At 47.3% G+C, this 22,808-nt stretch overlaps 1 protein-coding gene across 1 annotated transcript; it reads left to right on the top strand.

Moving 5' to 3' along the window:
• Nucleotides 1–6,120: 6,120 nt before the first annotated feature.
• On the top strand, nt 6,121–21,133 carry Plek2 (pleckstrin 2). Its single transcript, XM_051148192.1, has 9 exons — nt 6,121–6,361; nt 12,098–12,262; nt 14,166–14,347; nt 15,777–15,868; nt 16,151–16,338; nt 16,561–16,662; nt 18,424–18,507; nt 20,199–20,277; nt 20,858–21,133. Exons 1-9 carry the CDS (start codon nt 6,320–6,322, stop codon nt 20,983–20,985), a joined length of 1,062 nt encoding a protein of 353 aa, XP_051004149.1. The 5' UTR covers nt 6,121–6,319; the 3' UTR covers nt 20,986–21,133.
• The last annotated feature ends 1,675 nt before the right edge of the window (nt 21,134–22,808 follow it).

Genomic DNA, 22,808 nt, shown 5'->3' with positions numbered 1-22,808 from the left:
ATAAATAAATAATAAATAAATAAATCTTTTTAAAAAAGAATGAGAGGGGACTGGAGAAATGGCTCAGAGGTTAAGAACACTGCTTGTTCTTCCAAAGGTCTTTAGTTCAATTCCTAGCAACCACATGGTGGCTCACAACCATCTATAATGAGATCTGGTGCCCTCTTCTGGTGTGCAGGCAGGCAAAACACTATATACTTAATAAATAAATAAATAAATAAATAAATCTTTAAAAATAAATAAATAAATAAGAATGAGAAACCGGAAAGGGAAAAATAAGTCTACATAGGGAGGGCTGGGGTGGTTAGGGAATTTCCAGGTTCCCCAGGGCCAGCTCATCTTCAGGATCACCTGGATTTTTTTTTTTTTTTTTCTTTTCCTGAATAGTTTCCATCTAGGTTGTAAAGGAGATTTCTTAGAATGAGGCTGGCCTAGTTTAGGACTCAGAATCTTCCTGCTACTCTTCCACAAGATGGGGGTGGGGTGGGCAGGAAGGCAGGACCTGCCAGCTGCGGTCCTGCTGGGATGTGGCTTGGTGAGGAGGAACCCCCCCCCCCCCCACCCCACCGACCCCACCCCACCGACCCCACCCCCAGTCCCTGGGAGGAAATGTGGTCCTTTACTCTCACAGCCCAGCAGGGTCTCTTTGGTGTAGCACACAAGGGATGGGACCAAGTGGGCCTGGTAATGGCCCTGCAGGTACTCTTGACTACCGATCCGATGGTGCCTTCTGTGACCTGTGGGGCAGATGTGACCAGAAGCCTGCACAGTGTTAGGCACTGGATACCACAGCTATTGTTTCTGGACCTGCAGTTTCTCAGACATCCCCAGGCCAAGGTTATGCCTCCTCCAGTCCCCTTTACCACCCCCCCCCACCCCCGCACAAAATAAAAGGAAAACCTAATTTCCAGGAATAACAATTTAGGAAGGGGGGGGGGGAGTAGAAAAGGGAGGGAAATGGGTATGAGAGGCAAGGAGGGGCCCTTATCTCTCTCCAACAGGTTAGGTCCTGCCTGCTCCCAGGGCTGAGTCATTATCCAGCTCCACCCAAACCCCTACAGTTCCAGAAAGAAAGGCTCTCTGAAGCCTCAGTTCTCTAAGAGGAAGGCAGGGCTGATCCCACTGGCGGGAAGCAGGGAATCTGGGCTCTGGTCCATGCAACAGGCTTGCTGAGCATCTAGACTCTAGATTCTAGAGAGATGTACTTTCCTGAAGCACTGGGATGGAAGGGGTCTGCTGTGCTGGAGAAAAAAAAAAAAAAGCTGTGGCAATAGCCTTTACCAAGTTTGTTGTGTCCACACTGAGGAGGGCAAAGTCTGTGAATTGCTCACAGCACTTTATGCTTGGCACTCCTGGCGCGATCTGTTAATGAATGAGGGAAATGGTGACTGAAAGCATAGAAATGCACCCCGACTTACAGTGGGGCTGTAGCTCCGTAAACCCACTATCAATTGAAGATGCGTTTAATGCTATGGAACGCCACGGCTCAGCAAAGGGATGTGACACTGCTTCCCTTCCTGATGTCTGGGTGACTGAGTGCTGTGACTCACTGCACTGCGTCCAGCTGAAAGAGTGTCACAGAGGTGGTGATGCACACCCGCAGACCAGCACTCAAGAGACAGAAGCAGGAAGATCTTGAGTTTGAGCCAACTTGGGCTTACTTAGCATAGCTGAGATCAGTTTGAACTACATAGTGAGATCTTATGTCAAAATAAGTAAATAAATAAACAACAACAGAGACAAAGAGGATTACATCATCAGTCTGAGAAAAGACCAAAAAAAAAAAAAAAAAAGTTTAAAAGTCTAAAGTAAGTTTCTATGTTGAACTGCTTTTGAATTATCATAGAGTTGAAAAGCAGAATCCTGGTGAGCTGAGGGCCGGTAAGTATTCCTTCTGTAGCAAGGCAATTTAATGAACGAACTTGGGTACAGTCAAGAATGAGGCTAATTTTCTTTTGTCTTTGTCTGCCTGGTTATTTATTTACTTAATATATATATTTTAAATTTTGTTTTTGTTTTTGTTTTTTTCGAGACAGGGTTTCTCTTGTAGTCCTGGCTGTCCTGGACTCACTTTGTAGACCAGGCTGGCCTCGAATTCACAGTGATCCACCTGCCTCTGTCTCCCGAGTGCTGGGATTACAGGCGTGTGCCACCACTGCCCGGCATGCCTGGCTATTTATTTATCCTTCATTTGTGTGCTCTTCTGTTTTGTTTTTCAAGGCAGGGTTTTTCCTGTTTAGTGCTGGCTATCCTGAAACTCACTCACTCACTCTGTAGACCAGGCTAGCCTTGAACTCAGAGATCAGATCCGCTTGCCTCCGCCTCCCAAGTGCTGGGACTAAGGGCCACCACTGCCCAGTTTGTTTTTTTCTTTCTTATTATGTCACTAAGTGCCATCCATTGTGTTTACACTGATGAGGAACAGGGTACTGTCTGTGAACTGCTCCTAGAATTTTGTGCTTTGGGCCTCTGACATACTCAAAACAAGCCTCCTGCTGTTCCTGAATGAAAAAATGATGGGGGATGAAAAATATATGTGGTCCCTGGTTTACAATGGGCTGTTGTAATTGGAGGCCAAATGCAGTGCTTTTGGGTGTTTCGCAGTGTCTAGGATGCCATATTCCCCACTTCCCCTGTGGTTGGTACCTCTGTCTGGGACATCCCTGGCCAGGCTTCTTCTGGTTCTCAGTTACTTCCAGGGGAGTTGTTCCAGGAAGTGGGGGGTTCATCTGGACAGATGACACAGCTTATGCCTCTGGGTCATGTGGATATCAGCAGTTTCCCAAAAATACTATATTGGATGCTGGTGTGGACACCATGATGCTGGTGCTGACACAGAACTGCTGGCAGGGAGGTCACAGGGTGTGTGTGCGGGGAATCGGGCTTGGCAAAGACTATTGAGGACTTAGCACACGTCTAGAATCCCAGCACCCAGGAGACCGAAGCAGGAAGAGCTTAAGGGCAAGACCAGCCTGTGCTATATGAGACCCTGTCCCCCCCAAAAAAACCAAAAACAAAACAACAAAAGAGGTAACAAATAGAAAACAATGAAATCAACTAATACGGAAACGATTAAACATCATGACACAGTCATAATGAAATTTTATGTAACTATTGAAATCATCCCTTTGAATCACTTTTTGTTAAGATGCTAGTTCACTATCAGAGGTTAAAAAAAAAATTAGTGTTCAATTTTTTTAAACGGTGCAGCTTTGTTGGAGGAAATGTCACTGGCTTTGAGACTTTGTTTTCCGTTGGTTTTTTTTTGGGGGGGGGGGTTCTTTGTTTGTTTGTTTTTCCCCAAGACAGGGTTTCTCTGTTAGGCCTTGTCTGTCCTGGACTCACTTTGTAGACCAGGCTGGCCTCGAACTTACAGAGCTCTGCCTGCCTCACGGAGCATGGTTGACTTTGAGACTTCTATTGCCTTAGCCCACTTGCCAGCTCCCCGTCTCTGCTTTGTGCTTGCAGCTAAGGACCCGGACTCTCAGTTTCCTTATTCCTTTGGAAGCTTCAGCCCAAATAAGCTCTTTCTTCTATAAGTTGCCTTGGTCTTAGTAGTTTATCCCAGCAAGAGAAACATCACCAACACAGAGGGCTTCCCTGTGTAGTCCAGGCTGGCCTGGATTTACTATGTAGATCAGGATGGCCTCCAACGCAACATCTTTCCGCTGTCTGAACACTAGAATTACAGGCACACAGCACCACACTGGGCTATAAGAACAATACCTTTTTTTTTTTTTTTAAACAATACTTGTTATTTCTTAGATTTCTTTATTTTCTGTCTATCAGTGTTCTGAAGTCTGTGTGTGCCATGTGCATGTGTAGAACCTATGGAGTTATGGATGGTTGTGAGCTACCAAGTAGGTGTCGGGAACTGAACTTGGGTCACCCACAAGAGCCAAAAAGGGCCCTTAACTGCTGAGCCATCCATCTCTTCAGTGCCCAGGAGCAGGGTTTTGAAGTCGTTTCTGGCTCAGCAGCCATTAGTTCTGATGGTGGCCTCTCCTGCGGCAGGTGTCCCTGTGTTCGCCAAGAGCTGCAAACCACACTGCTTTGTTATTTTGGATTGTGTCCCTGCTTTAACGTTACCTTAGACAAATTGTTTTGTTTCTCAGGGTGTGTGTGTGTGTGTGTGTGTGTGTGTGTGTGTGTGTGTGTGTGTGTGTGTGTGTGTGTGTTGATCCCAAGTGTGGGATGGGTAACAGACTTGTGAGAGAGCAGGATGTTTACCCCCTTAGAAGTTGAACCACTTCGTGGGGGACCTTGGATGTTGCCAGCTGAAAACATCCTAGTAGAGACTCTGAAAGTATACATATATATATATCCAAAACAGGAGGCTGGAGAAAAAGAACTTGGGGTTGTTTTGGCTGTTCATCAACACTTCCAGAGACACTCCTAGAGAGAAGTGCTCCAGGGAAAGCTTCAAGGCTTTGGGCTCCAGCTGAGGCTTCAGGTACCGGTTGCTCCAGGTTCCAGGAGCAACTTTGGTGGGATTGTTGGTTTGCTGAGGGCCTGCTGACTACACCAGGAGAATCGTTCCTGAGAACTAATATCCTTAAGGTTTCATTATTGCGTTCTTTAATCTCCTTTTCCTATTGTTTGGGCTAGTCAGGTAGGCTCATTTAATACGTTCATAATAAAATATAGTTAAGGAAATTGAGCCACCAGTGTGTGATCTATAGATACACAGTGTCTGGATTAAATGATCTCCGGGGTAGGTGGTCATTCTGACAAGCTCATAAGCCACAGTGTTCATTATGAATAAGGCTCTACTGTATGTAAAACCGGAGCTTCTTAGCCAAAGGCAAAGGAATGACTCTCTGATGGTAGAATTCACCTCAGGCTATGAGTCACAGAGCACAAACATCCGACCTAACAGCTTACCCTACGCACTGATCCCCGATAGGCATTACCCGACCCTTCATAACAAAAAAGCATCTGCCTGAGTCTGGAGGTTCCTCCTTAGCCTGTCTCCTCCCCAAGTCCACAGCTGTCCGTGTGTGCCGTGGCTGAGCTGGGCTTACGCGTCATTGCGGTTCCCTCGTTGGTTGGTGGCACAGTCACCACAGACAGGGGGAAGACAGGGGAGGTGACTCAGACAGAGTGGGCTGGGGCAGGAGCTTCCCTCCAAGGAAATGCCAAGGCCTTAGATGTACTGGGGAGAAAACACCGCTAGAAGAAAAGACCAACTTTCCTCCTTTCAGAGAACTCACTTAGGAACCCATTTTCCATGGAAAAGGCCCTGTCTATGCCTCCCACGAAAGGGTCGGCCTCGGTACAGGATCAGACTTTCCCAGTTTGAGCCTTGCTGGGGTTCAGAAGCAAGTGCGCTTGCAATGCCCTGGCGCTGTGTGGCCTAAAGTGTTAATAATAAGTGACGTTTCAGTTTCCAGGAAAACAGTATTTGCCTTGTGGGGCCGGACTGTGGCGAATGAAACCTAGTGCTACTAGAGGAAAGGCAGTGGAAGCCCCGTTGTCTTTGGTTCAAAACCTAGGAAGCTTTTACCTGGTAACCTAACGCCATGGCCCCTACCATGGCTTTAAGGGTGAAGGTGTATTGTCTGATACAGGCCCACAGAGACACCAGTGGGGCAGAGGCCGGCATGGGACACTAGGGTGAGCTGGGGAGCCAATTTGAAGGACATTTCTGTCTTCCCATTGCAGGCCGTTCCCCTGCCTAGCCAGCCCTCCCTCAGCAGAGCAAAGGGGGACTATCAGGGATCTGAGCAGATTAACACTAATTTTGTTGCAAGAGCCAACAAGGCATAATAGGACTTTGTGTTGATTCCATCAGGATATTTTCTTTATCACGGGCATTAATTTTTACTTTAAATTATGACTTACACGGCCGGCCGGGTTATTTTGCACGCTCTTTAAAGCCACCCCGAATTGGTAAAATCTTTGGTCTTGGATTTGTGTTTTGTTTTTGAGATAAGGATGGTGTGGTGTGGAGTGTGTTCTGTGCACAGGGCTCTGTGGACCTTGCCAGCCGCCTTAAACTTGTGTGTTCTTTTGCTCTCCCAGCCCAGTTCCACCCAATCTACACACTCCCTGCAGATGGCTCACAGCGCTAGACGCCGGTCCAGGGCCTTGTACTTGGGCGATCACCGCCGACTGCGCGGGGAAGGGTTGGCCGACTGGACCCCTGGTGTGGAAAGGTTCATGCAGAAGTCCCGACGGGGCCAGACTTCCTGCCCGCGGGGCCCAGGGCTCTGGCACTGGACTCGCGCCAGGAGGCGTCGCCAGGAGGGAGCGGCTTCCTGGGCGCGGGAGGCACCGGCGGCGGCGAGCGCTGGGACAGCTCACCTGGACCGGCGACATGGAGGACGGCGTGCTCAAGGAGGGCTTCCTCGTGAAGAGGGTGAGTGTGCTCTGGCCTCCCACCCCTGTGGCGGTGGGAACAGCGGGGAGGGCGGTGGTTGGACGCCGCGGGTCCGGGTTGCGAAGGCGGATCACCATGGCTACTGTGGTTGGGGGTGGGTGAGGGTGGAGGGCTGACTCCTGCGCTGATCTCTTAAGACAACTTACTTAGGACCTGGGGACGAGGCCAGGAGCAGAACGAGGCCAGGTTAGCATGCTCAAGACGCTGGCTTTAGTTTGCAAGGACACACACCTTACTAAAGTATGAAAAGAAGTGTGGGGTGCAGGGTGGAGGGAGCATGGTACAGCTGGAAAGAAGGAATGGCTTCTAACATTCTATGACAGAAGGTTAACTGTGGCTGGCCGCAATTAAGAGTATATCCTGAAACAGCTAAGAGGGTTTTGAATGTTTCCAACACCAAGAAACAACAATAAATGTTTGAGGTGATGGGCATGCCAGTTACCCTGACGTGATCATTGTATAGTGTTTATACTTCCTGCATACCACACGGTCATGTGTCAATTAAAACACAATTATACGATATTAAAATATAAAGCACTATGGATATGCCTTGTAGTTTGCAACCTGGAAGGGAGGGAGGGAGGCACCACCCCTCGTGTATGTGTGTGTGTGTGTGTGTGTTTGTGTGTGACCACTTAGCTGCCTGTTTTATGTCATCCTTTACTAGTCCTGAAGGGTTTGCACTTGAGCTGCTGTTACTCTGTCATTGTTAGAGATTAGGAGACTCTGAGTATCAGCAAGCTGGACTAGCTTGTCTAGAGTGAGTGAGTGTTGCATAGGAGGATACGCATTCCATCCTTAGTCCTCGACCCATCATCCCAAGGCGAAGACACAAGAGTCCAACCAGGGACTCTAGGACTCCTGAGATGCTTAAGATCAAGGTAGAAAATGAATGAATGAGAGAACCGGGAAGAGAAAAATCTTAGGGCTCACTGCTATGGCACTTGCCCAGCATGGAGACCTCGGGTATGATCCGTAACATCTAAAATAATTGATGTCAACACTAATATAAATATATTTGTATAATAGCATAGTAAAGCATATATATATATATATGTGTATATATATATATATATATATATATATATATATATATATATATATATATATATTCGTGGCTTTGGGCTTAGAGTCTTAGGGAGTGGGGGTGGTAATGAGAAAGAAATTGTCCTCCTCGCTGGCTTACCTGGTCACATCAGCCCTATTAGCCCAGAAGACTCTAGTCCCTTTCATATTCTGTTTACAAGATGTCTGCATTGTTTTGCATAGTTACGATAGGGGGGGGGGGTAAAGTGTGTGTTTGTTCAAAGCTACAAGCAAGGAGGATTGGAAGCTGATGCGAGATCAGTGGTTGACTGGAGTCTGTCTGCCTGGAATCCCACGCTCACTTTGTGTCTCTGTCATTTAAAATGATAAGATGGTTTGTCCAGGTCACAGGTGGCAACCTGTGGGGGGGCTGGGGGGGCGGATTTCTGTCTCCCACTGTAGCACAGTCTGTGAGCTGCGGTTGGTAGTGATTGGGGCGGAGGTTGAGGTAGGGACCTGTGAAGAAATGGGTTTACCTCCAGCTTAAACCCTTGGGATAAGGATCTGTGAGCCTCCACCTACTCCTGGGGCTCCCTACATGACTCTCCTCTGCCAGTACTACGCAGAGACAGAGGAGGATTGGCACTCACCAGGACCCTGAGGAGAAGGATTGTCCTTTTTTTCTGGGAGGCCTGGGTTAGAATCCAGGGTGTCAGGATAGGCATCAGCACAGGGCTAGGCTGAGATGCCAGTGCCTCTCTCCAGCTTGATTCTGAGGCAAGTGGAAGCCATGTTTGTTACTGCCCAGTGAGGGAGCTGGCCCAAGACCCCTGCTATGATCACCGCCTGCTCTCACTACATGTAAATCCACTTCTCTCACAAGAGGCAGCAGTAACCCTTGTGCCCACGGGGGAAGTTACAGAGCCATGGTGTCACTGGGTGGTTTAGGAGAGTTCACAGCCCTAGGATGGGGAAAGGCAGAGCTGGAAGCCACAGAGTACAACAGCCATCTCCTGAAAGGCTTAGCTGGAAGCAGGCAGGCAGGGGCATGATGGATTTGGCTCCTAATCCTGCCCAGACAAGAAAACCAAACTCTAGGCAAAACATAGGGCACTTGCCAGGCCTGGCTCTCAGGGGAGAGGAACAGCTCTGTGTGTGTGTGTGTGTGTGTGTGTGTGTGTGTGTGTGTGTGTGTGTGTAGGAGCACAGCTCTGTGTTGAGGAGAGTCAAAACATACATGTCGCTGCCAGGTTTGGATCTTGAGGGAGGAGGGTCCTGAGTTGGAGGCTAGTCTGGGCTACGTAGGGAGGCCCTGTCTCAAATAAACAAATAATACAACCAATCAGCCAAACAGCCCTGGAAGCTACCTACACAGATAAGCGAATGATGAACTAAATCAAAATTATACAGATGTCAAAAATGCTTATGGTGTTAGATCTTAAGAAGAAAAAAACATGAAGTGTGACAGTTACTTTCCTAGTTGGGTTGGCCAAATACCCAACAGAAAGCAAATTAAGAAGAGTTAATTGTGGCTCACGGTTTAGGAGTCCACCATGGAGGGTGTGGTCATGGAGGCAGGCTTGCAGCCAGGGATGCTTCACATCTGGGGCCACCAGGAAGCAGGGAGCAGGACTGGGCTGGAGCGCCTTGTTCCTCCTGGGATCTCAGCTCCTGGACTGGTGTTGCCCACATTGACAATGGGTCTCCTTGAAAACATCTTCAGTGTTTTCATACAACCATAAGTGCGTCTCCTAGGTGATTCCAAATCCAGGCAAGGTGACAATGTCGGTTAACAGCCACATAATGTATGCCTAAAGAAAAAAAATACATATACCAAAACCAGAAAAGACTCCAGGTGTTCTGGGCACTGGAATTCCAAAAACCAAAGTGTTGGTAGGGCTGTGCTCCTTTGGAAGCTGCCAGCCAGAATCCCCACTCGCAACTCTGGTTCCTGGTAGCCTTGGCATTTTGATGACTTGTAGATCCATCACATGACCATTCTCCCCCACCCCACCATGTATCTTTCCTTTGTAAGGACACCAGCCTGCCTTAGTCTGATGTGACCTCATCTTAATTTGATAACATCTACAGAGACCTGGTTTCCAAATAAGTTCATGTTTACAGCTCTCAGAGGTTAGAATGCTAACGTTCTGGGAGACAGTGCATCCCATAATAAGTAATATCTCTTCTTTTGGGGGGTGCTGTAGGGTATAAGCAACCTTTTCTGAGTCTGTTTCCTCATCTTTATTTTATTTGTTATTTACTGGTCTCACTGTGTAGACCAGCCTGGCCTTGAACTCACAGAGATCTAACCGCACTTGCTGGGACCAAGAGATACCCCACCTGGCTGTTTCCTCATCATTAAAGCAGGGAGTAGAGTATCGTCTTTTTCTTTTTTTTCTTTCTTTTCTTTTCTTTTCTTTTTTCTTTTTTTCTCGAGACAGGGTCTCTCTGTGTAGCCTTAGCTGTCCTGGACTCACTTTGTAGACCAGGCTGGCCTCGAACTCACAGTGATCCACTGCCTCTGCCTCCCGAGTGCTGGGATTAAAGGTGTGCACCACCACGCCTGGCAGAGTATCCTCTTTTAAGAGTGTCTGCAGCTATTACATAGTCTGTGCTTCTTTAGTACAGCCATGAGGCGCCAGCCCATCTCATGCCCCGCCCCCTTCTCCCTAACTGAGCCTCTGCCTCAGTTGGTGGCTTGCAGCCAAGAGGCCTGAAGAGAAAGGCTTCTCCATGCATGGGGACTAGTTCCTGGGTGGAGGGGGGCTTGTGTTTATTTGGACCTAGACTCCCTTTGCCTGCGTGCACCGTGGCTTATCTCTAGAGCAGGAACACTTCAAACGGTCGGTGTCGAGGTCTCACGGTTTCATTCACTTGTTCCAAAAACACTATTGTCAGAATGATTTTTCTGTTGAGGCAGGGCCTCCCTGTGTAGCCTCAAATTTGTCATCCTCCTGTCTCAGATGTGCTTAAAGATTAGCCTGACTAGAGAGAGAGTGTGTGTGTGATTGATTGATTGATTTTGAGACAGTCTCTGATGCAGGCTGGCTTTGACCTCACTGTGTAGCTGAGGATGGGTTTGGACTTCTGGTCTTCCCTCCTCCGCAACCCTGAGGGCAGGCATGTGCCAGCAGGCCCAGTTTACGTGGTGCTGGGGACCGAACCCAGGTCTTGGCATGTTAGACGCTGTCTAAATACATACGTGTGTTAGGCATGTACTCCACCAGATGGGTTATAGCCCCAACTCCAGAGTGATCTTTTTAGCATGAGACCCTAAACTTGCTATGCTTCTTCTTAAAATTCTTCACAGCCTCAAGATCAAACTGTGACATAGTATAGGAGACCTTTGCTTACCAGGAACCCATCCCTGCCCCACAGGACTCAGGGTCCAGACCGCGTGGAGCCATGCAGATGCTCGTAAGGAGGAGGCACTGCCACGCTTCGGTGCTGGGGATTAAATCTAAGACCTCACAAAGACTAGGCAAGGGCTCTACCACCAGGCAACATTCCTCCCCCAGCAGTGGTGCTGTGTTCACTCCTGCCCGCCTTCCTCATCTGACCAACCGAAATAGCTCATCAAGATTTTTTGCTTATTTGAATTTAAGTGTATTTTACCATTACAAAAATAATACATCCTTTTCTGGGTATTATAATCTATGCCTATAATCCCAGAATTCAGAAGACTGAGGCCAGAGGGTCATAGGTTCAAATCCAGCCTGGGCAAGACTTTGCTGTTGTTGAAAAAAAAAAAAAAAAAGACCAAAATATTTTAGAGAGTGCAATTTAGTGGTGGAGAACTTGCCTAGTACTTTTGAGGCTCTTGGTAGATTTCCACCAAGAATCATCCACAGTATATTTAGAATCATATTACTAGGGACTGGGGATCTAAGTTCAGAGTGCTCACCTTACACACATGGTACCTTGGATTCACACCAAATTTTCTTTATAAAATGTATTTATTTATTTATTTGTTTATTTTTTGGAGACAGGAACCTAGCTGGCCTGGACCTGTCTATGTAGACCAAGCTGGTTTCGAACTCACTGAGCTCTGCCTGTCTCTGATTCAGGAGGGCTGGAATTAAAGCTCTGTGTTACCTCACCTGGGGCAGGAGAATCACAAGCTACAGGCTAGCCTGGGTTACAAGTTAGACCCTGTCTACATACATACATACTACTAGTGCACACATATACCCTGTTTAAATACATACGTACACATGCATACAGACATACAGACGGACGTAGTGAAGGGGAAAAGACTGGGAGACAAACCAGATGTTAACAATGGCTGTCTTGTACTAAAAGGATTTTAGGTGAGTGATTGTTCTTTACATTTTGTACATTTCTTTATATTTTCTTTACATTTATGACACGGTTTTGGGATGTATAGTTCAGAGGTATAACACTTGTCTCATGTGCCAGAGAGCCTGGGTTTGATTCCTACCACTGGAGTGAGGGGATTTGTAGAGAGAACAAAGGCCAATGGGAAGTCAAAGGCCGTGGTCAGAGGCTTTTGCTTCCAACTCAAAAGAGGTGAGCTGAGGCGAGCCTGACAGATTTACTGCCTGCTCCTTCATTGCCCACTGCCTCTCAGCCCACACTTGCCTTAGCCATGGGCTTCCTCTCGCCAGTGCAGTACCCTCCCCTGCATCACCTAACCACTGGGCTTTCCTGTCTGTCTGTCTACAGGGCCATATTGTCCATAACTGGAAGGCACGATGGTTCATCCTCCGTCAGAACACGCTCCTGTATTACAAGCTAGAGGGTGGCCGGCGAGTGACCCCACCCAAGGGAAGGATCGTCCTGGACGGCTGCACCATCACTTGCCCCTGCCTGGAGTATGAAAACCGGCCGGTATGTGAGTGTCCTGGTGCCTGGTCCTTTGTTCCAGTCATCCTGCCCTTTTGTTGTCACTGAATGATTTGGGTTCAAATCCTGGCTGTCCCATGAACCAAGGCGAGTAGCTAAACCTCTTTCAGCTCTCATTTGTCATTTGTAAAATGGGATGAAATAATTAGATGAAAATGTTCCACGTGTTGTGATGTGGGTTGAGAAAGTGATGCTTTCTTAAGACACCTAGTGTTCTAGGAGGCAGGCGCTAATTCAAAACAAACCAGACAGTGAAAGCTGGTGGGGGAGACACTAGGAGACAGCAGCAGTCAGCAATGGCTGTCTCTTAGTAGCAGGAATGCAGGTGAGCTTTTCTTTATATTTGCAGTTTCCTTTAAGGTTTATGACCTGGGGTCGGGGGCATACAGTGTGAGGAGCCATGCTGTCTTGGTCGTCAGCTTACGACCCTTGAGGGGTGTGGCGGCTTTGACCCATCAAAAAATGATATGTCAGGGTCCAGGTGTGTTGTGGTGGCAATCACCTTCCCATCACTCGGGGGACAGGGAGGCAGGCTCTTGTGAGTTCATGACCAACCTTGTCTCTATAATGAGTTCCAGGCTAGCCAGAGCTGCTAATGTACCCTAACTAGGAAAAGAGAGGAAAGGAAAGGAAAGGAAATTAGTTAGACAAAGAGATGGCTTAGCTGTTGAAAACATTTCCTGCTCTTGAAGTAATTTTGATCCTAGCACTCCTGTCAGGCAGCTCACAAGTGCTGTAGCTCCAGTACCTATAACTCCAGAGGATCTGGTGCCCTCTGATCTCTATAGGTGCTGTCTTAGCTATGGTTTTACTGCTGTGAAGAGATGCTATGACCACCACAGCAACTTAGTGACATGTCTTCATAATATACCTTGAGACCGTGAGTCAGCCACGTCTTCTTCCCCCATATTTTGCTATTAATTTAATTAAGCAAAGGCTATTACGCTCAAAAGCAAACAAGATGGTTGTGAATATTCTGGTGACCACAGTCAGAACCTCCACATCTAAGAGAGGCTCCTGGTGTTGATCCCCACCACTGCACGTGAATGCAGCTGAAGCAGCAGGCCTGATCTACTCATGACATTTAATAGCACCCACATGTGACATTCCACAGTTGGTTAGGGCCCCCAGATGTCCAGTTAGAGGACAGAGAAGTGGCCCACAGTACAAAGACTGCCGATTCCACCAGGCACGGGTCCACTGTGTCAGTAGCTGCTCGCAGGCAGCCCTTGTGCTTATAGGCCGGCAGCGATACAGCAGTACTTCTGTCTTCACCTGCTCCTGGAACAGAGTGCTCCATCCTGGGCGGGAGCACATAGCAGAGGGCAAACCTTTTGGGAAGGAGTTGAAACCGTGTCACACGAAGAATGAGTGGAAGACTTAGAGATAATTAAAGAAGAGACAAGAGGACAGGAGGGGCTTTCCTAGCAGTCCTGAATGGGAAGATGGTAGTGTCCTATTACTACGTTCGGGTAGAGAGCCTGTGGCTCTGTGAGGTTCCTAAGGGGACCTGACATTCCTAGCTAAGGGGCAGAGCTAAGGTGTGTAACTGCAGAGCCTGGGAGTTGCCTGGGAGTCTTCGGAGAGGAGCTGTGATAGGAAGTGAGTCTGTGGTTCTGAAGGAGGAGTCAGAGCCACAGTGTCGGGAAGCACTCTGTCTTGATCTGTGTAGAAAGGAACGGCCGCTTTAGGAGGCCATGAGCTCCTTGTCTTGGATGTACCCAAATCAATGAGTACAGCCCCACTTGCTGAGTGTGGGCAGGGGCAGGGCACCAGGCATCCTTGGATACGTGGCCTCCTGCATCCTCTCTGGCCTGTCATCCCGGGGCCAGCATTCCCTTGCTCCATTCTCCTGAGTATTGGTCTGCATGGTTGTCTGTTCTCACAGCTCCTCATAAAGCTGAAGACCCGGACTTCCACTGAGTACTTCCTGGAGGCCTGTTCTCGAGAGGAGAGAGACTCCTGGGCCTTTGAGATAACGGGGGCTATCCACGCGGGACAGCCGGGGAAGATCCAACAACTCCACATACTGAAAAACTCCTTCAAGTTGCCCCCCCACATCAGCCTGCAGTGAGTGCGCCGCCTGCCTGCCTACCCCTGGCTCTGCCTGGACTCCCTGAGGCTTCTTCTGCCTGCTTACTGGGGAGGGGGACCCTGTGGTGCTACGCAGGCTATTCCACCATTGTGTTTTCAGGGCCAGCAGTTTTCTCTGTGCTGGTTATGCTGTGTTGACTGCCTGGAACGTGCCTTACATGACCTCTCTCCCCTGTGTAACATCGTAGGGCTTCTAGCAAGTTGTTCCCCCTCTGTGAGTGAGGTTGAGGCTACCATTCCATTTTAGGCAGAGTGCTCAGAACCATAGGGTAGGTCTTATTTGCATCACCTGGCAGGCAATGGTCACCTTAGCGTTTGCTGGGATTCCTCACTCAGCCGTTGAAGAAGTCATTGAGTACCTCACCAATGAGTACCTCACCAATAATGTGCAATTATTATGTATCAATTTTAAAAAGAAAAGAGAGAGAAAGAGACAGTTATCGAGCGCCTCTTGAATGTCATGCATTGTGCCAGGTGCCCAGCAGAGGTAACTGATAATAAGCAAGGTGTCAAGGGCCTTGAGAGACATGCATATGGCCCAGAGACATGCACAGAGACGGTCTTTCATTGATGGCAGCAGCTGTCACATCAGGTAGAGGGAAACCAGTTAGTGGTGGAGGCGGTAGTAGACCACGGAGATGTATGGAAGGTGTTTCCATCATAGAAATGCCCATAACCTCCCCGGCTGCCACACTGTTACAGCTGTGGCATGTGAGGCTCTTCCTGGACTCCTAAAGCTCCACACCAGCCTCTGAAGTCCAGTCTGTGCCACGCAAATTACTGCACACTCTCTCTCTGTTGTTGTTGTTTGTTTGCTTGTTTGTTTTTCCAAGACAGGGTTTCTCTGTGTAGCCTTGGTTGTCCTGGACTTACTTTGTGGACCATGTTGGCCTTGAACTCACAGAGATCTACCTGCCTCAGCCTCCCAGAGCGCTGGGATTACAGGCATGCGCCATCACGCCCGGCTCACACTTTCAGTTTTAGACGGTCACAATTGTTTAGTTTTATGTCAACAGTAATAGTTGCCTATTAGTGTGGAAGTATTCGATCATTTCGATGAGCAAGAGGAGGGGCCTCTGAAAACCCTGTGTACTGGATTTTGATTGAATAACAAAAGCCTGTTTCTGTGGTGTGTATCATATCCTTTGTGCCTTGCTTTAGACCATGAACTGCAATTCTTGGACTCTCTGGGTAGCTGAACGGGTGACCAGGCTCCTTTCTTTTCTTTTTTCTTTCTTTCTTTGTTTTCTGAGACAGGTTTCTCTGTGAAGTCCCAGCTGTCCTGGACTCTCTCTGTAGACCAGGCTGGCCTTAAACTTACAGATCCACCTGCCTCTGCCTCCGGAGCGCTGAGTCTAAAGGCATGTGCCACCATGCCCAGCTCTCTCTGCCTTCTTTTATGTAGTCGAATCGTGGACAAGATGCATGACAGCAGCACTGGAATCCGGCCATGCCCCAACATGGAGCAGGGAAGCACCTACAAAAAGACCTTCCTGGGTGAGCCTACCTACCCCATGGCTGGGACACAGTGATTCAGCCAAGTGCTTAACTAGCTTGTAACAGGGATGGAGCTGCCTGCTAAGAAACGGGACTGCCTGTGAGGACCACCTGAGGTTATAGCTGTAGCTCGGTGCACTGGGTGTGGCTGTTCGGCTGCTCTTAGTTAGAGCTTGTGGCTTCTCGGGAGATCAAAGTCAATGAGGTAGCCGACTAAGCCCGAGGAGGCTAGGGTATAGCTAGCTCGTGGTCTGACAGGCATCTGCCCTTGTGCTGACGCAGGCTCCTCCCTGGTGGACTGGCTCATCTCCAGCAGCTTTGCAGCCAGCCGTCTCGAGGCAGTGACTCTGGCCTCCATGCTTATGGAAGAGAACTTCCTCAGGCCGGTAGGGGTCCGGAGCATGGGAGCTTTTCGCTCTGGGGATCTGGCTGAACAGTTTCTGGATGACTCCACAGCCCTGTACACTTTTGTAAGTCAGAGGTTGGGCTCCTCTTACCACTAGGTGAGAAAGGAGGAAGTGGGCAAGTGTAGGAGCTGGGAGTTTGGAGCCACAGGGAAGGCCCAGAGTATGGGGAACAGCTCTGTCCTGAGGGGACAAGGGACTTGAGAAATTCTCTTTTGTCTTTGCAACCCCCATGCCCTGGGCCTGGGGTTCTTTGGTAACAAGTCCTTGCTTTCTCCTTCTCACTAGGCTGAAAGCTATAAGAAGAAGGTAAGCCCCAAAGAGGAAATCAGCCTCAGCACCATGGAGTTAAGTGGCACAGTGGTTAAACAAGGCTACCTATCCAAGCAGGTAAGGCTGGCTGCCCTTGAGTGTGTGTGTGTGTGTGTGTGGGGGGTGTATGTATCACAGTTGGAGAGGCAGGAATGAGCCTTGAGGGAGGCAGGGGCTGAGGATTCTGGGAGTACACTCTTTATTAATGGGATCCACAGAAATCAGGGCCTCCCCATCCCCAGCCACAAGAAGCAAGTCAGAGACCTGCCCATTCACACCTGCATACCAGACTCAAGAATTGTTTTGAAAAAAATATATACACACAAGTAATTGTCACATTAAATAAAAAGCAACTTCTATATTATTGTCAGATGTCACATTTGTCACCTGCTTGATAAAGATCAGGATCCATCTGCTCTGAGATTATTATTTACCATAGACTCAATGGTCTACTTTAAGGGTCCTGCTGCTGCTGGGCCTGAGAGCAACCCTGGCTGAGGGAAGAAATGAGGCCCCAGATGAGTGGCAGAGGGCATGAGAGAGGCTCAGGTGTTAAGGAAGTTTTGTGATCTTGGGTGTATGTTCAGAGAAAATTTCTTTCACTCTGTCACACAAACATTTATGTTTTACCATTTAGACTTTATCATATACTGTATCATAGACTATAATGGATCTTTTTTTCTGATACAGAGTGTTACATTCATTTCCTCTGTGTATACATGTAAAATGCACAAATATACATGCAGCTATCAGGTTGTTTTGGGGCCAAGTTGACCCTTAAAAAGTTGGTGGCCTTGAGTGCAGCATGGACTGTGAACTCCCCATCCAGTTGACGCTTGCTTGCTCGGTCTGCCTCTTCCTTTCAAATGAAAGGTTATTTAATATTATTATTTTTTAAAAGATTTTTTTTTATATAGCTGGGTGTGGTGGCGCACGCCTTTAATCCCAGCACTCAGAAGGCAGAGGCAGGCGGATCAATGTGAGTCAGAGGCCAGCCTGGTCTACAAAGTGAGTCCAGGACGGCCAAGGCTACACAGAGAAACTCTGTCTTGAAAAAACAAAACAAACAAACAAAAAACCAAAACGAAACAAAACAAAACAAAAGCAACAAAACATTTTTTGTGCCTATAGGTGTTTTGTCTGCACATATGCGTGTGCAGTGCCTACAGAGATCAGAAGAGGGAATTGGAGCTTCTGGAAGTGGACTTATAGATAGATGGTTGTGAGCCACCATGTTGATGCTGGGAACGGAACCTGGGTTCTCTTTAAGAGCAGCAAATGCTCTTAACTGCTGCACCATCTCTCCAGCCCTTTCGCCCTTGTTGCTGTTGTTCAGTGCTGGGTATTGAACCTAGGGTCTTGTGCTTGCTTGGCTCACAGCCCTACTGCTGAGCTGCAGCCTCAGCCCCTTAGTCCTCCTTTCATTCCTGAGTGTTGGGGTGATGAGCCCCTTTCTTTAAGTGCTAACTCTTCTTAGCTCTCTGTCAACTAAACGTGGTACTTTCGTAAGGTACCGCTAACCACTATAATCCTTGAGTTTCTTGTAAACTGTCATTAAAACGTCATTCTATTGGAGTAGGCTGCCTTGTTGGCATTTTCATTTGTTTGTTTTTTGAAACAGGGTTTCTCTGTGTAGCCCTGGCTGTCCTGGACTCACTTTGTAGACCAGGCTGGCCTTGAACTCACAGCGATTCACCTGCCTCTGCCTCCCAAGTGCTGGAACTAAAGGTGCGTGCCACCACGCCCAGCTTCTTGTTGGCATTTTGTTCTGGATGCATGGAAAAGGGAAGGAAATGGAGAGCCTTCACCAGTGAGACTTGAGCTCTTTCCTTCTTACAGGGGCACAAGAGGAAAAACTGGAAGGTGCGCCGATTTGTTCTGAGGAAGGACCCAGCTTTTCTGCATTACTATGACCCTTCGAAAGTGAGTGACTCACGTCCTTTGGGACGGTACTGCTTGCGGAGTCTGAAGCAGAGTGGGTACCTGCTGTGCAGGCTCTCTGCTACATCCTGCCATGGTCCCTTGCAGGACTTGCTCCTCTGTCATATAGTTGTGTGCTCAGTGTGTGGCCTTCTGTGCCCGCTTCTCGTGAGAGGAAGGTTTGAGAAAAAGCACCTTTTACTTTCCCCAAAGCCTGAGCCTGCTTTGTGGGCTAAGGAAGTGATGGGTACACATGAAACCCCTAAGTGGTGTCCCCAGCTTCTCCACTCTTTTCATCCAACACAAATCCTGCCTCTTTCAACCTTGTCTCACCTTTGAAAAATTTCTTTTTATTGTATTTAATTTACATGTTACTTTTTGAGGCAGGAATTGCTGCTCCAAGTTTCTGATAAAATACCAACTCATGCCGAGCTAATCTAATTCTAATCGAAAGAAGAAAAATGGCTCTTCAGTTGGGGTGTTCAGCCTTGTTTTGATTTGCTCTTCAGTCATGATGCCTTAACTTCATAGAGGAACCCCCTCACTCTCTGCCAAGCCCAGGGAAGGGGAAGGCCTGGGAAGAGGGATAATAGGAGAACGGCCTGAGGGATCAAACCCTTAGGTCTCCAAAAGGCACCTATTGACCTCTCTATGGGTCCCAGGAGTGTTGCTACCATGGCTGTCAAGTTCCCTTTAATTTAATTTTTAATTTTTTCTTTATTTTTTGGTTTTCCAAGACACGGTTTTCTTGTGTAGCCTTGACTGGCCTAGACTTGCTTTGTGGACCAGGCTGGCCTTGAACTCACAGCGATCTGCCTGCCTCTGCCTCCCGAGTGCTGGGATTGAAGGTGTGTGCCACAATGCCCAGCTCCCTTTAATTTAATTTTTGAAAGACAGTATATCATGTAGCTTGGGCTGGCCTCAAACTCACTATGTAGCCAAGGGTGACTTTGAATGCTTGGATTACAGACATGGTCACCACCCCAGATTGAACCCAAAGTTCTGTGTAGGCTAAACAAGCATGCTGACAACTGAGCTATATCCCAGCCACAAATCCTTTCTGGAGCAAGGAAAATATCAACAAATGCATAAATATGGGGTTTGCATTTAACACTTAGTCCATCCTCAATTACTTTGTGCCCTTGATGAGTCCAGGACCATTTGCTCTCAGGCTTTGCCTTTATGCTTCCTATTGCTGGGCTAAATCCACCCCAGTACCCAGGACAGTTATATAACTTCTTTAGTTTTTATTTGCTGGAGTCACCATTTAGTATTGATTATTAACAGAAGGGACCAAGGGCTGAGGCTCTGTCTTGGTAAAGTTGCTCTTTAACCATCCAGATACCATAAAGCCAGTCTTATTTCATGCCAAGTACATAACTAGAGACTTCAGTGCCAACGTTGAATGTGCAGGAATACCTGTCATAACCATGTATTGTTGACAAAGGGTAAGGAAGCCAACGCATGCTTCTAGTAGGATGTTGGATCAGGCTGGTAACTTAGTGGCATTGCTGCTAGTGGTCATTGCTGCCACAGGCCCAAACTGCATCACTGGTTCAAGTTACTTGGGTGAATGATGCCCTAGTTCTGGCCCCTCTACTACAGATAACTTCAAGTGGCTTTATCAGGCTTGACAGGTCAGTTATAGGAGAGGATGTGTTCATGAAATTACCAATCAGTCTCTTCCTCCACAGGAAGAAAACAGGCCAGTAGGTGGATTTTCTCTTCGTGGTTCCCTTGTGTCTGCTCTGGAAGACAATGGTGTTCCTACTGGTAAGCTGCAACTTCCACCCTGGCCTAAAGATCTCTGGGGTGTCTGCCTGTCATTAATGCCCCTGAGGGAAAGTCTGACTTCTGAGAATCAAGAAGAACTTTTCTCAATGAGAAAATGACGTGATTTTTGAAGTCCATTTTAGAAACAAAGGAAAAGGCTATATCCTTAGTTTTGCTCTTCTTCCCTTTCAGTTCTGTGCTGATAGCCCATAAGCTCCCACCTAAGGGTCAATGTTCTCATGTCAATGACACGCTTTCATTTTCTATTTACACTGACTTTATAGTCCTCAGCTATGGTAGGAAGGTAGTATTATTTCTGTCTTATGGGTGTAGAAATTGAGGTTCAAAGCCAATTTGAAGCGAACATCACATCTTGTGCCTTTTTAAACATAAATTTAGGGGACTCTGATATGAATGAAACTGGAGGTCTATGGGTGGCACAGGGGCAAGCAAACAAGCAGGCTGAAAATGTTCAGAACAACCGCTGGCAGGCCTTATGGCTGTAGTTTTTGTCAGCTTCTTCAAGCTGGAAGATGGCATGGATATTCAATACTCTACTCTCCCCCCCACCCCCATGTAGGAGTTAAAGGGAATGTCCAAGGAAATCTCTTCAAAGTGATTACGAAGGATGATACACACTATTATATACAGGCCAGCAGCAAGGCTGAGCGAGCAGAGTGGATTGAAGCTATCAAGAAGCTAACATGACCTCTGGGAGCAGGACCAGGGTCCTCATCAGCTGATACAGATGGGACTTCCTGGAGAACTGGAGGACAAGACAGACTGGGCTGGGGATGTGGCTCCAGCGGTACAGGACCTGCCTGGCCGCAGGTTCAATTCATATGTGTGTATATGTGTGTGTGTGTGTGTGTGTGTGTGTGTGTGTGTGTATGTGTGTGTATGTATGTGTGTGTATATGTATACACACACACATAAACATTCTACATTTTGCGCTGCTTTGGAGACTGCTCATGGTGGTTCCTCAGATGACAGTGGGGATGTGATTTCCTTCTGTCTTCTGAGTATCAACCTGAAAAGCAGGACAGGCTGTCAGATGGCAGCATCTTGAATTTTGCTCTTCAAGACAGAAGTCTGTCTTTGGAGACCACAGTAGTATCTCTCTGTTGGAACACTGACTCCGACTTTGCTATGTTAAAGACTCTAGTCTCAAGACAGCTCTCTCTCAAGTGATTTCAACGATCTACATCTCTGGAATTAATAAAGATTGACATTTGTTTCTGGCTATTGTAGTTTTTATGGTTCTATGGTTCCCACAGGTTTCCTCCCTGTGAGGCCCTATGTATTACAGAAGATGGTTGCAGAGAAACCGCAAGTGATGGGTCACCAGGATGCCGAATCTCACTTTAAAGGGGGTGTTGGTGGCAAGCTGTGGACTGTTCAGAGGGTTCTATTTGCAGAATGAGACAGCAAACATCATAGTCGCAGAGGTCATAGACTCTTGAAATCTGTCACATATATTAGAAAAAAAAAAAAAGAGGCAGAAATACAGCCTTTCTATACCAAATGGACATTTAGAAAGACATGGAGCAGTTCTCTAAACAACAAAGATACAAATGGCAAAAGTTAAATAAAGGTATAAAATTTTGGTCTAAAATTGAGCATTAACTGAAATAATGAAGCACTTCCCCAGTTTGGGGTTGACCTAGAGTGAAAAGTCTGTATCATACAGTTTTTTTTTATAAACACTTTATTGAGTTTATACAGTGATCTGGCACAGTTATTGCCAGCATTCTTGCCAAGGACAATGGCTTGGACTTTAATAAAATACATAACTTACATTTAAGGGGAGTGGGTATTTCTAAAGTGCCTAAGTAAAAATTTCTCTTAAAATACATTTCCTCTAAATGTCTGGACTATCTGACCCTGAATAGTCAGGACACTCAAGAGCATGTTTCCCCCTTTGTCCGTTCCTTACTTTGTAAGAGACAGCCTTTTCAAGCACCATTTTTTCATTTGGCATCTTTCCAGGTTTAACGTACCTAGAATTTTAGAATATTGACAGGTGCTTATCTGAATTAACCTACATTTGGTTTGACAGCTTCCTGCTTCCACACTGCCACAGCCATGCCTCTCATCACTGTGGGTGAGACACGGATTCTCTAGGGTCCTAAAACAGGCAGGCACTGGCTTGAGACAAAGCAGTGAAGCTGGCAAGGTGACCATCTCAAGGCAGGTCTGACCTCTCACCCCTGCTCAGTATAATCGTTGTGGATGTGACGAGACACCTAGGACACAAATGGCTGGTTACAGCAGCTGAGTAGTGGCACAAAGATGGGTACATCTCCATAGCCCCAGTTAAGAACTTGAGCATCTTGAACGGCCCTCCTCACCCGCCTAAAAAAATCCAAAACCAAAACTTCAACATATTCATGAGAATTGGTAGGTTTGGTTGTAAAACTGATAAAAAATTTCAATGTTTAATTTTTTTCACTAATGTAGGTGACATAAAATACTGCAGTTTGTTATATGAATTAATGACCATATGACTGTAATCTAAGGCTAGAGGAAAA

This window comes from Acomys russatus, chromosome 1 (assembly GCF_903995435.1).
Source record: "Acomys russatus chromosome 1, mAcoRus1.1, whole genome shotgun sequence".
In the NCBI taxonomy this organism is placed as follows: Eukaryota; Metazoa; Chordata; class Mammalia; order Rodentia; family Muridae; genus Acomys; species Acomys russatus.
Note: the sequence above shows the minus strand (reverse complement) of the source record. Positions and strands in the feature narration are given on the sequence as shown.

Coding starts and splice junctions, on each gene's coding strand:
- Plek2 (XM_051148192.1), top strand. CDS start 6,320: ATGGAGGACGGCGTGCTCAAGGAGGGCTTCCTCGTGAAGAGG. Junction 14,348..15,776: donor CCCCCCCACATCAGCCTGCA/GTGAGTGCGCCG, acceptor TCTTTTATGTAG/TCGAATCGTGGACAAGATGC. Junction 16,339..16,560: donor CCACAGCCCTGTACACTTTT/GTAAGTCAGAGG, acceptor CCTTCTCACTAG/GCTGAAAGCTATAAGAAGAA.